The sequence below is a fragment of the Sminthopsis crassicaudata genome, chromosome 6 (assembly GCF_048593235.1).
Source record: "Sminthopsis crassicaudata isolate SCR6 chromosome 6, ASM4859323v1, whole genome shotgun sequence".
Taxonomy (NCBI): Eukaryota; Metazoa; Chordata; class Mammalia; order Dasyuromorphia; family Dasyuridae; genus Sminthopsis; species Sminthopsis crassicaudata.
In genome coordinates, this window is record NC_133622.1 from 13811665 (window position 1) to 13825067 (window position 13403).

The 13403-nt window shown below is 37.7% G+C and overlaps 1 protein-coding gene across 1 annotated transcript in view; it reads left to right on the plus strand.

Annotated features, from left to right (window-relative positions):
- The first annotated feature begins 1242 nt into the window (after positions 1–1242).
- LOC141546364 (cytosolic beta-glucosidase-like) overlaps positions 1243–13403 on the plus strand; it is a 105103-nt gene continuing 92942 nt past the window's right edge. Inside the window, 1 exon segment of the mRNA XM_074274112.1 lies at positions 1243–1333. Coding sequence (XP_074130213.1) covers positions 1243–1333 — 91 coding nt within the window.

Sequence of the window (13403 nt, forward strand, 5' to 3'; positions counted from 1 at the left end):
TTTCCTTGCTTTTTTTTTTTTCTTTCTGTTTTCATTTTTTTTTTTTTTTACTTTTGGATCTGATTTTTCTTGCGCAGCATGATAAATTTGGAAATTAGTATAGAAAAATGGTACATATTTAATATATTGGATTCTTTCTGCCTAGGGGAGGAATATGGGGGAAAAGGAGGGAGAAAAAACTTGAAACAAAGAGGTTTTTAAGGGTGAATATTGAAAATTATCTTTGCATGTATTTTGAAAATTCAAAGCTATTATTAAAAATAAAAGAAATTATTCTGAGAATTAGTCCAGAGGCACAAAAATTGAAAAATAATTGATCTAGTCCAATTCCCTTCCTTTACCAATAAGAAAATTGAAAGGGAGATGGGTTAAATTTCTGGGTTGGAGATCACAGAGAATTGAAGGCAGAACCAAGCTGGAAGCCAACTTTCTTGGTTTACATGTGCAGATTTAGTATCTGTGAAGTCTAATCCTCACATTGCTTAATCTTTTACTTCCTTGGATTCTGTTCCCAAACCCCTAATGCTACAGCATATGCTTGTGAACATTCTAACTTTGGGGTAAACAAATTCTTCAGGTTTGTTTTTTGACCTGAAAGTTGTATCTGAACTCAAGTTGCTTTACTCATTGTAGAGGAAGCTGGTTCTCAGAGTCAGGGATAAATACACTTACATGTCCCAGCCATATGACTCTGGGCAAGTCACTTAACTTTTATTTGGAGTCTCTTCAATGTGAGGTAAGGATAATGATAGCAAGTACTTCAGAGTTATCAGGCACTGTAGGAATGCTTATTCCCTTCCCTTTCTCCTACTATATTCTAGACTACTTTAAAGTGAAAAGTAAAAACCTTTCAAAATATTTTAAGTTATTTAAAGGGGAAAAGGGATGCTTATTAACTTAAAAGCTGTTTTGTGCTCTGCCCCAAGGATTAACAAATTTGGATTCAACAATGAAAGTGCAGGGAAAAAGGGTACATCCTGAAAAATGCTCTCTACTTGGCTGATATGAGGACTAAGATATTACCCAAGCTGATCACATTTCTGGTTAAAAAAAAAAGACAAGCAATTACATAACTTCTTTCCCTGCTGACTGTGCAGGGAACTCTTATCAGGGCTCTAGCCAAGTCTACTTTGACCTTTTAATCTCACTTCATTTCTATTCCCTGTTTGCTTGTCTGCCCTGTGGTACTCTAGTGATCCCTGCTTGGCTACCCCTTTACTTGCAGTTCTCTGGACAGCGACAATGGCTTTTTCCAGCAGTTTGTACCCAGAAGAACTGACCTTCCCAGAAGGATTTGGCTGGGGAGCAGCCACAGCAGCATATCAAGTGGAAGGTAAGGGGACCTTCGGTGCGAAATCTGAATACAAAAGAGTGGGACGAATTATGAAAGAGACGATATTGAGATTCGTGTGACTTCCATTTTTTTTTTTTTGGTCATAGTCAATTTTTTTATCTTTTGTTTTTACATCACTTTTATGTGCAAATAAATCCCTTCTTCCATTCAGTGAGCCATACATGCCTCTTACAGAAGGAAAAAGAAAGAGGGCAAAAAAGATAGATCTGCACAACTAGTCAATGTAACAATGATAACATATGTGATGTTTCATATTCATCTTCAAATGAGAGAAAATACTCCTTTTTTTCTATCTCTTATCCAGGTACACATTCAGTTATTATAATAAAGTTATGCCAAATGGGGATTTTTTTCCATTTTTATCTTTTATCTTCTTCTCCGGGAGTCATTTTATATGGTGTTTTCTTGGTTCTCATTTCTTCACTCTGTATCAGTTCATATAAAAAATTCCCATGCTTCTCTAAATTCTTCATCTTCATCTTTTCTCATGGTACAGTAATACTCTAAGACCTTCATTTACCTCATCTTGCTTTGTGATTCTCCAGCAGATGAGCACCTATTTTGGTTAAGATTCTCTGCTACTATAATAAATTGGGATCTATTTTGGTGCAGAGGAGACTGAGTTCTCTCTTTGTTGGCCTTGGGGTGTATTACATGCCCAGTTGTAAGATTTCTGGTTCAAGGGTCATTTTCTTAGCATAGAAGTATGTTAATGTTGGATGGGAAAGTAACTTAGATAGCAAGAAGTGGGTGGGTTCAAAGTCGTACCTCTGGCACATACTGCTATTTCTTTAATACTACAATGTTCTTGTTATTTCTTTAATGCTCTTTCTTTAATACTACAATATTCTTGTTATTTCTTTAATACTTTCTTTAATACTACAATGTTCTTGTTATTTTAATACTACAATATTCTTGTTATTTTAATACTATAATGTTCTTGTTATTTCTTTAATACTACAATGTTTTTGTTATTTTTTAATACTACAATGTGCTTGTTATTTTTAATACTTTTTCTTTAATACTACAATGCTCTTGTTACTTTAATACTCTTTTTGTTATTTCTTTAATACTACAATGTTCTTATTTCTTTAATACTAAGTTGGTACAGACGATGGCAGAGAAGGTGATGAGCTTCAGTAGGAGAGGGAGTTTCTGTACTCCGGAGCTTCCTTTACCAAGGAAAGCAACAGATCTGGTTCCCATCACCTCTCACTTTTAGCATAATTCCAAATTCTTTCTTGGAAAGTTTAGATCAGTTTGCAACCCCAACAATGGTGGGTCTGTCATTCCATAGCCTCTCAAACATTGACTTTGACTGTTATTGGGCTTTGTCATCTTAGCCTCAACTTAAAAAAAAAAAATCATTTTTACTTCTCAGGTGAAGGCAGTTGCTCTTAATTTCATCCTGAACTCTTCTAATAAAAATAATAAAACCAGGGAATGATAGCTGACTCCCTCTTCACTCTACCAGGGAGAAGTATCGCCCTGTGATGGCAAAACAGATAGAGATTTAGAACTGGAGGGGACCTTAGAGATCACTTAGTTAAACAGGACTGTTTCTTGTCCTTGGAACACATGACTCTAGCAAGCAGTTGCTTTATAATGATGGGTCATATAACTTTTTGGAGCCCCAGCCTTCTTAGTAATACTAATCACACTTCCTTCCTTACAAGATTGTTTTGAAGAAAGTGCTTTTTAAACTTTAAATTGCTATGTGGTGTGTGCTTCAGCACACTGGAGAGGTCAGAGTATCAGGAGAGATTAAAGGAAGAAAGAATCCGTTTGGGGAGGGTGAGGTTGGGGAGATAAGTAAAAACTTCCTGGAGTAGGAGGCACCTGAGCTGGGAAAGAGGAAGGGAGAGGAGGGGAGGGGAGGGGAGGGGAGAAAAGGTCCAAACAGGGCTGAAATCTGTCTGAGAAGCCCAGTCAACTTTTGAATTGCTTGAATTATTAGGATATGAAGAAAGGATTTCTAGCACTAAGACTGAATCTATCTGTGAAACAGCTAATTCTGGCCACCCCCCTCAGTTTTGAGCTCTGAGATCAAATAGAACCACACCAAATCCTTTCTATATAATGGCCTTCCAAATACTTGAAAACAGCTGGCATGTTTCCCTCTCCACCCATTCTAAAAGTTAATATTGGTGCAGTGGATAGAGCACCATCCCTGAAGTCAGGAGGACTTGAGTTCAAATGTGACCTCAGATACTTAACACTTCTTGGCTGTGTGACCTTGGGCAAGTCATTGAACCCCAATTGCCTCAGGAAAAACAAAAGTTAATAGTAAGCCAAAAAGTTCAAATTCAGACTGAGACACTACCTATATGACCTTGGCCATCACTTTATCTATATTTACCTCAATTTTCTTTACTATAAAATGGGGTTATAATAGCACCTACCTCCCAGGGTTGTTGTGAAGATAAAATAAGATGATTTTTTTTTACAAAGTGTTTATCTATCTGTAGGTACTTCTTCCTTTCCCCTTATGTATGGGAGATGCCATTTGCAAAATCATGGAATAAAGTAAATTAGCATTTATTAAGTGCTTACTCCATGCAAGGCATTCAGTACTATATTATTTGAAGAAACAATAAATAAAATAAAAGACAATTCCTGCCTTTGAGGAGCTTATATTCTAATTGCAGAACACAACAAATAAAAGGCTAAAAGAAAGCTAAAAGGCAAAAGAGGACAGAATAGAATGAGATCACTGGACAATGAATAATCCCAGTTTTATTGGACCAAAGAGTGGGTACAGGAGAATAGTGTGAATAAAACTGGAAAGATGACTGGAAATCTCTTTATTCATAGCCCCTTTGCTTCTCTTTCTAACTGCTTTACTATTTATCAATTTTAAGAAGTTTTTAATGTTCTTTATGTAAGAGTTGGCTATATAGTGGCTTGAGCTTTTTGGAGGCAAACCTTGATATAAATCTGATAAGTAAATGATAAATAAAAAGTGAAGCAGGAGGAAAATTATGTGTTTTAGATGAGTCGTAAAGAGCATTGTAAAAACTGTAAAATAATATTTGTTGAGCTAAAAGGCAGGAAGGAAAATATAGATGATACCTGTATATGATGTGAATGACTTAAATGCAAAATTTATAAGAAAGTAACAGTTCTCATTTTTTTAACCCTTCTAATTTTGACTCTGTTCTCCATTTATGGCCAAATGGAAGGTTAGATATATAAGAAAATGGCATTTAGTTGATCTCTTGGCTAGGTTATTCTGGATAGAATAACATATATAGGGCAATATACATGATGCTAAAGACTCAATTGCAATTCTTGAATGTGGATAATTCCCAGTGAATTTGATGAAAACTGGATCCAATACCACAAATTCCCAGTTGCCTAAAGTTATCTTTTTTTAAAAAAATTATACTTTTTGGGGCAAAATATGAGGTTCTTAAGTAGGCAAAATTCCATATTTTCTATAAAAATAGCAAAACAAAAGCTTTACTAAAATCTTGATAAGCTATATCTACCACAGGCCTCTAATCTACTAGTTTAATAACCCTGTCAAAAAAGAAAATAAGGTTAATCTTCCATGAATTGCTCTTGTTTCTATCAAATGATCTTGGGATTTTTTTTCTTTTCCTAGATGTCCACGAATGATGTGACTTATTAGAATCTTAGCTCATTTTGTTGCATTCTTTTGAAGGACTCCTCTCAAATTCTTTCTTTCACACAAAGACAGGCTTGATACCTAAGTCACCGAGGTCAAAACAAAGAGGAAAAAAAGCTTTAAACTAGATTTATATATGTATGTATATAGTATCATTCTACTGCACGCCATTATAGAGATGATGAGTCACAGAGAAAATGATCTCTACATTCTTCTTGTAGAACCCTCATGGGTTCTAGAAAAGCAAGCCATTTAGGAAAATGGTGTCACAGGGGGCCATTATTTCCATGGGAACAATGTTTAACCATACAGCTGAAACGCGGCAGTGGCAAACAAGGGAGTCAATTCTCTTGGAAATCAAATACGTTCAGACTTACGACTGTCAATCCATCAATAGTACAGTGGGACTTTTTTTGGAGTGGATTGGGTAGGAAGGAACACTTGCTATTTCATCACTCCAAGTAAGGGACTGCCTTTCCCAAAGCAGATTACCGTTGCTTTTTTTTTTTTTTTTTTTGTAATTTATAGAACACTGAGAAATTAAGGGACTTGCTTACTATAATACAGCCAGTGCTAAGGCAGGGAAAGGATTGGATGCTGGGTCTTCTGAACCCCAATACCAGCTCTTTATCCACCATTCATTGCTATCTCTCCAATGGGCTTTTCCCCATCACTGTGTCATTGGGTTATCAAAGAATGGAGGGACTACAAAGTAGAAATCAACTTCAAAAATGCATCTTCTCTTCACAACATGAATCTTATCCACAACTTCTCTACTCAGTGATCACCCATCTTAGAGACTTTCTAGTGTACCAGATCACGGGCTTCCTATTCCATCAGCTGCATGAGCCAGCTGTCATTCATTTAGAAAGGCCAAGGTCATCCACTACATCTTGGTCCATCACTGATGGGCTGGACCTTTGTCTGACCACCAGACTTCTGGAGGAGAGAGGGGGGCTCATGATTTTGCACAGCTATGCTTACTCAAAACCAATTCACTGGCAAATCAAGACATCATCCTCTTAGAAAATGAAGGGCAAATAATAGCGACAAGGTCTGTATGTTTCTTGTAAATCACACTATTTGTTTTCACTCCAGCTTGGGTTTGCTTCTATAGTCCTAATTCATTTTAGGGAGGATAGATGGTAACAGGGCTATAATTTCTTCAGGTTCATCTCCTTCAGTACTTCTTTCCTATATCACTCCTCCTTGTCCCAAGAAAGATGTTTTCACCTGCAATCAACCTTTACTTCCTTTTCCATTCTGCTTAAGCAGCAGAAGTTGTCAAGTAAAAAACTTTTCCTCTTTCCCTGCCTCTAAGAAAGAGGTTCTTAACCTTCTGTTTTTTTCTGTGTGCCATGGACCATTTGAGCAGACGGATGAAGGCTATGGACCCCTTCTCACAATCAGGTGGTTTTTTTTCTCCCATCTACTAAATTTCAGTTAGACTTTACTAAAATAAAGGTGAAATTTTTCATATTCAAGTTCAGAGAGCCCTCCAGAATAATGTTTCTATATGCATAAAATCAACCCTAAGATCATATTAAAATCTAGTTTCAAAATATTAAAAAAAACCCACCTAATTTCATAGATCCCAGATTGAGAAACTCTATTTTGGCTGTCTTCGGTTAAAAAAAAGAAGTACTCACTGAGTGCAAAACTCTTTATTAAGCACTGAAATTGATATATACAAGTAAGACATTATTACCTTCACTGTCATGGGGCTGGAATATAGAGGGGACATAATTTATATACAAACAACTCTAATAAAAAGTAGCCTAAGTTTCTGAGCAAATCCTAAAGGGGTCTCAGCCAGAAAAGCCAGCAGGCACACTGCCTAAGCTCGGAGTATTGGGGCAGAACTGCTCTCAAGGTTAAATAAGGACTTAATGTCCAGGTCCCCACCAATTTGCAAGCTCAGTCTGTTTACCGGATCTGGCAGGATGCAATTCACAGTATGTCCTTCTCCCCTCTTCAGTAAGTCCTAGTCCTTGAAGAGATAGATGACTTCTCTCTAATAATCCTTTGTGCAAACAGCTAACCTGCTTATGTAGAAAAGAAACAAAGTAGAGAGTCTGTAATACCCCAAGCAGTAAATGAATTAACAGGCAAGAAAAGTGAATAAGGCTTTGTGAGTGATGGAGAGACGGGAACTTGGTGCACAGCCATGCAGGAATCCAGAGGGGAGGAAAGCAACAGAAGTTAAGTGAGCTTTTTCTGGGGGGCTTTTCCCTCTGGTTTTCTATTTGGGGGTATGCACCCCATATCTCCACCTGCTTCTCTATAGTCTGGCTCTGATCAGCTGGGAAGATAGACAACCTTGCCGTCATTGGAGATTATTGTGAGGAGAGAGACAGAATCACAAAAAAGGTGTTTAAGGACTTGTATGATCTATCTCTGCTCCCAAAACACACACACACACACACATACACACACACTCCACACACATACCCCAACACATACACATACATACAACACACACATCCCAACACACAGACACAGATATACAGACCTGACACACACAGTGACATAGACACTCATATAACACATATCACACACATCCCAACACACAGACACACAGACACCCCCCTACACATACCCTAACATAGAACTAGACACTCATACACATACCACCCACATCCCAACATACACAGGTGAGACGTGGATATGGACACACAGACATACACACACACACAGACCCTATATGACTGTTCTGCAGTAACTGGGTTGCCTAGGGGATGGTTGACCTGGCAGCTCAAAGCTGTGGGGCCAAAAGCCAAGAGAACTAAAAATGCTTTTAGACCTACTCCTGCTTGAACTTCCCAGGGGAGGGGATCACTAGGAACAAGGTCTGCTGCTCATCCCTGACCTGTGACTCAGGTAAGAAGCGGGTACATCCCTCTAGCCTGGCCAGTGCTAAGGTAAAAGGGGAAAGATTGTTGCAGAAATGGGTCTGGCTGTGTGCCCCTCCAAGGGATACAGATAACTCAATGGAGGTTTGGCTACTATTAGTGGGCTCTGTGGAACAAGGCTCACTTATTCCTGCTCTCTGGTCCTGCAGGAGGAACCAGATCTTTCTTAGCAGAAGACACGCACCCTCTGCTGCATGGAGTGGGATCTGGACTCATTCTGTGCCGAAGGTGGCCACGGATAGCTCAAGCTTTGCCCCAGACTCCATCAGTCTAAGGAAGAACTAACAGAATCCTAAGGAAGGAGATGATTTCTGATTGTGGGGGGGGGGGTCGTCAAGACTTGCCACAAGAGATGGAACCTGAGCTAAGGGATAGAGGATGAATAGATGCTAGAGTAGGCTATTCCCAGTAAGAGAAAAGAAGCTGAGATATGTTTTGGGGAGGAACAGCAGTTTGATTTGTCTGGGGCTTAACTATATGAAAGGCAGTAATGGGAGACAAAGCAGGAAAGCGGGATCGATGTCATTTCCTCAATTACCTGGTATTATTGGATCCAGGGTCAGTTCAGTCCTAAGCACATTAGTGAATGACAGGAGGTTCCTCTCCAGTGCTCCTCTTCTTTATTGCTTTGGGGCTCTTACTTGTGACATTCTACCTAGACTTTCCTGCCCTCACTGCACAGAACACCAGGCTCCCATGTTTCTCCTTGCTTCCATAAAAAACATACTTCTCTTCTTCCTTAGATTCTGAGGACCTTGACTCCTGTTAGGTGACAGCTAACTGGTCTGGCCAGAGGTCATAAGACCGTGCCAAGTGATGATCGGTTGAAGGGGCTAGAGATATGTAGCTTTACATTGTTCACTTACATCTAACTCTTCATGACCCCATTTTCAGAGTTTTCTTGGCCAAGATACTAGAGCAGTTTGCTATTTCCTTCTCCAGCTCATTTTATAAATAAAGAAATTGAGGTATTCAGGGTTAAATGCCTTATCCAGTCACATAGCTAGAATCTGAGGTCATATTTGAACTCAGGTTTGTCTTGCTGATTCTAGGTATAGCACCATAACCACTGCACCACCTAGCTGCACTAATTTAGTCTCATACATTAAAAATAAATAAATAAATAAACAAACAAACAAACAAATAAACAAACAAACAAATAAATAGATAGATAAATAAATAAATAAACTTGACTTGTAAGGAAATATCATAGCTGTTTTTAAGTATTTGGAAGGTGGGGAAGAGGTATGCAACATCCCTTGCTTGGCCCAAGAAGGGACAAATTAGGTAAATGCTACAGAGAAGCAGATACAGAAAAGGGAAGCCTTAAGAATTTCTATTGGCTGCCTTTGGAGACCCTCACATGAAAAGACTTTTGGGAAGACTGGCCAATCAGTCAGTGGAGATGGTGGAAAGGAGATTCTGAGTTTCCTTCAAACTCTCACACACACTGATTCTATAAGCTAGTTTGTGTTTCTACTATGGATGCACTCTAATACAAAAGAAAACTTCTTTCTTTTTTTTAAAAATAAAAAAATTAGGAATGATGATGGTAATGTTAATAGCAATGGCAATAATGATATTCATTGGAATTTTAAAATTTGCAAAGCACTTTGCAAATATCATGCTATTTGGTCCTCAAATAACACTGGGATGGAGGTGCTATTATTATTATTATTACTCATTGTACCGAAGAGAAGATTGAGCAAGTCCAATTTGACCCCAAGTCAAGCACTCTATTCATTAGCTGGGATAATACCTTATTGAAGATTGCATTGAGCAATGGGCTTTAGGTAGTTAAGTCCCTTCCCTCAAATCAGACCAAGGAAGCATCATTTACCAGAGCCTCATCTGGTGGTCATCTAGCTCACTAGATAAAGAGTGGCTCTTTCTTGAAATCATTCCCCTTTAATTTCCTAGGATCATTAATCAAAATTTTATTATAAAATGTGCTAAAACCCAATCTCACAATGAAAAACAATCAGTTGTTTTAGATGACCCAAACTACTGATCTTTTTTTCTTAGTATGGATAATTGAGGTGACTATATTACAGTTTGTGGTGTTTCACCTTCCTCCAAATAAAATTAACACTAGATCAAAATATGTTTTAGGCTTAATAATCAATAGAAAAATCCTTCAGTTAAAAATATTCCAGGATTGTAAAACCTTTACTTTCAAGTTAAATTAAAAAGAAGGGAACCCTTAGAAGGAAAGAATGCTTATTTAAAATGCTAGCTATTGATTATATATCTCAAAGAGGATTCTTTAAAGCAGTTCTGGGGGGAGAGGAAAAGGATAAGGAAAAAAGTCAAGGCAATTCCCAACTATAAGACCAGACTGAGAGAAGGCTCACAGACTGAGGGGACAGTTCAAGAATTAGGCCATCCATGAGGCTGACATTGTCCTCCAGCTTGGAACCCAAGCAGGAATGACTGAACTAGAAAAAGAATCTTCTTGTACACAGATGTATTTATAATTAATTAAAAAGTCACCAGAAATAAGCTCCTAGGATGCCAGGCTAGAATTCACCATGCTTTTTCTATAGAAATAATGATTCAAATATCTTGATATATTAGTGAATTTAAAGAGTATTTGAGGAGTACTCAAGGAACCAACTGCAATAGTATTTTTGGAACTCTGAACAACTTAATAGTGAACTGTTGGAGTATATTATATTTGTAAGTTAGGGAATGGCTATGAAGATTTTTAAAAAAAAAATCACCAACAAAAGGCATCAGCTATGAATTATCATTTAAATATCTGCTTGGGGAGTTTTAAAAATGTACATTATTTACTCTAAAGACAGTAATCGTTCTTTAGAGTCATTATAGTCCATCATACAGATGCCTATTTGGGGATCTTTGAAAAAGCTAATTTTTCAACTGATGGACCATAACCACTTCATGTATCTTATAAATTATTATCCAAGACTAGATCTGGGGCTCAAGTAAGTGATATACATCAGAGTCTGTGTTAAGGGGCGTCTTTAACAGACTGAAAAAAGACTTTGTCTACACAACATAAAGTGGAAGGGAGTGGAAATGATTTCACAACAACTTAGTTTTATGAGGTCAAAGTATAAAAAAACCAACACTGTGGATAGATCACTGCATCTAGAATCAGGAGGATCTGAGTTCAGATATGATCTCAAATCCATACTAGCTATGTGACTCTGGGCAAGCCATTTAATCTTGTGTGCCTCAGTTTCTTCATCTGTAAAAGGAGCTAAAACCATGCTAGTATATGTGTCAATAAAATTCCAAAGAGGGTCAAAAAGAGTTGGATGGGATTGAAACAAAAGAACAACAGCATAAAATGAGAAGTGACCTTTGTTTAGAATGGGGGCAAATATAAAATCAGAAAATTAAAAAAATGAGTTTGCAAAGTCCCTCAGGGCAGAGATGCCGGATCGCTCATGTTTTTGTATTAGTACTAGCACCCTGCAGCTGGAAAAAAAGCAGAGAAGGAATGAAGCGAAACGAGGTTGGGTTTTCTTGACATAATGAAAAAGTGCAGGAGCATATCTAGGGATCATTGTTTGGCCCTGAGCTGTCAAAAAATTTTTTTTTTTATCAGTGACTTGGATAAAGGCATTGGGATCATGGTCATTAAATTTAGATGACACAAATCTGGGAGGGATAGCTAACATGGCAGAAATCAGTCAAGGCCCAAGACAATCTTGACCAGCTAGGTGAAATTCGATAGGGACCAATGTAAAATCTTACCCTTGGATGGCTACAAAAATAAATTTCCCAATATAAGATGGAAGAGGGATGCTTAGACAGCAGCTGTCATGAAAAATGTCTGTGGGTTTTAGTGGACTGCAAACTCAGTAAGTCTACTGTGTGATATGGCAACCCCCCAGAATCCAATGTGATAGTCAGGTTTTTTTTTTTTAAGAAAGGTGTAGTCTTTAGAAAGAGGAAGATGGGTCTGTACCCTCCTTTTAAAAACCATTTTTATAAAAAAAAGTGTTAAGTTCAGTTCTTATCACTGTAGTTTAAGAGTGATTTTGATAAGCTGAAGGATGTCTAGAATAGAAGAACCAGAGTGAAAAAGGTCTGGAGTTCATTCATAGGAAGATTAGCTATAGAAACTTGAGCTTTTTATTCTGGAGAAAAGACTGGAATAGAGTGGAGTCAGTGGGGTGGGCTTATGATGGTTTTCAAGTATTTGAATGTCTGTCATGTGGGAGAAAGATTAACTTTATTCTGATTGGCCTCAGAGAGCAGAATCAAGACCAATAGGAAGAAGCAAAAGCTTGATGTCAGGATAAAGATTGAACCTGTTCCAAAGTGGGATGTAGTACCACAAAGATGGGTTGTTTCCCCTGTCCTTGGTGATCTTTAACTTGCAACTAATGACCATTTGTTGGGTATATCTTAATGAGAATTCATTTCATCTTTGTGTTCAATTGGATCATTGTTGAAGTTCCTCCCAACTCTCCAATCTTGTGTTACTATGAATCTTACAGATTATGCCCGTAGAGTGTAAGCTTTGATAGATTAAATGGAGGAGGTTTTGCTTAGATTTGGATGAACTGTATATCTATCATCTAAGGCTGAACTTAACTCAGTTACCTGATAAGACATAAAAAGTTCAGGAACTGAACTTGTGAAGAAAAACACAAAGAATGGTCTAAAGAATAAAACAATAAAAATTATTAAGAGGTGGAATAGTTGGCAGGGAGGTAGAACTTAACAGAAGAGGTGAATATTGATACAGGCAGGAAGGAAGGTCACCTTCAGCCCAGCTGGCAGTTGGAGAAGAAGGTTAAATAGACAGATGTGTGAGCCGAGTGTGGAAAAGTTAGGAGGCAGACTTCTTTAACCCCTACTTTCTTGCTTTCTGCTTCATGTTACACATTTCCATTGTTACTCAGTCTCCCTCCCTCACATTTTCCATCCATCCTACAAGATCTCGGTCAACACACGATTTTTAAAAAGATCCAGTTCATCAGACTTGTGGAGGAGGAAGGAGTTTGTGTCCAAGGGAGAACTAGAGACCATTATTGATCACAAAATAGAACATTTTGATTACACCAAATTAAAAAGTTTCTGCACAAACAAAACTAATGCAAACAAGATTAGAAGGGAAGTAACAAATTGGGAAAAAATTTTTACAGTTAAAGGTTCTGATAAAGGCCTCATCTCCAAAATATACAGAGAATTGACTTTAATTTATAAGAAATCAAGCCATTCTCCAATTGATAAATGGTCAAAGGATATGAACAGACAATTTTCAGATGATGAAATTAAAACTATTTCCACTCATATGAAAGAGTGTTCCAAATCACTATTGATCAGAGAAATGCAAATTAAGACAACTCTGAGGTATCATTACACACCTGTCAGATTGGCTAAGATGACAGGAACAAATAACGATGAATGTTGGAGGGGCTGTGGGAAAACTGGGACACTGATGCATTGTTGGTGGAGTTGTGAAAGAATCCAACCATTCTGGAGAGCAATCTGGAATTATGCCCAAAAAGTTATCAAAATGTGC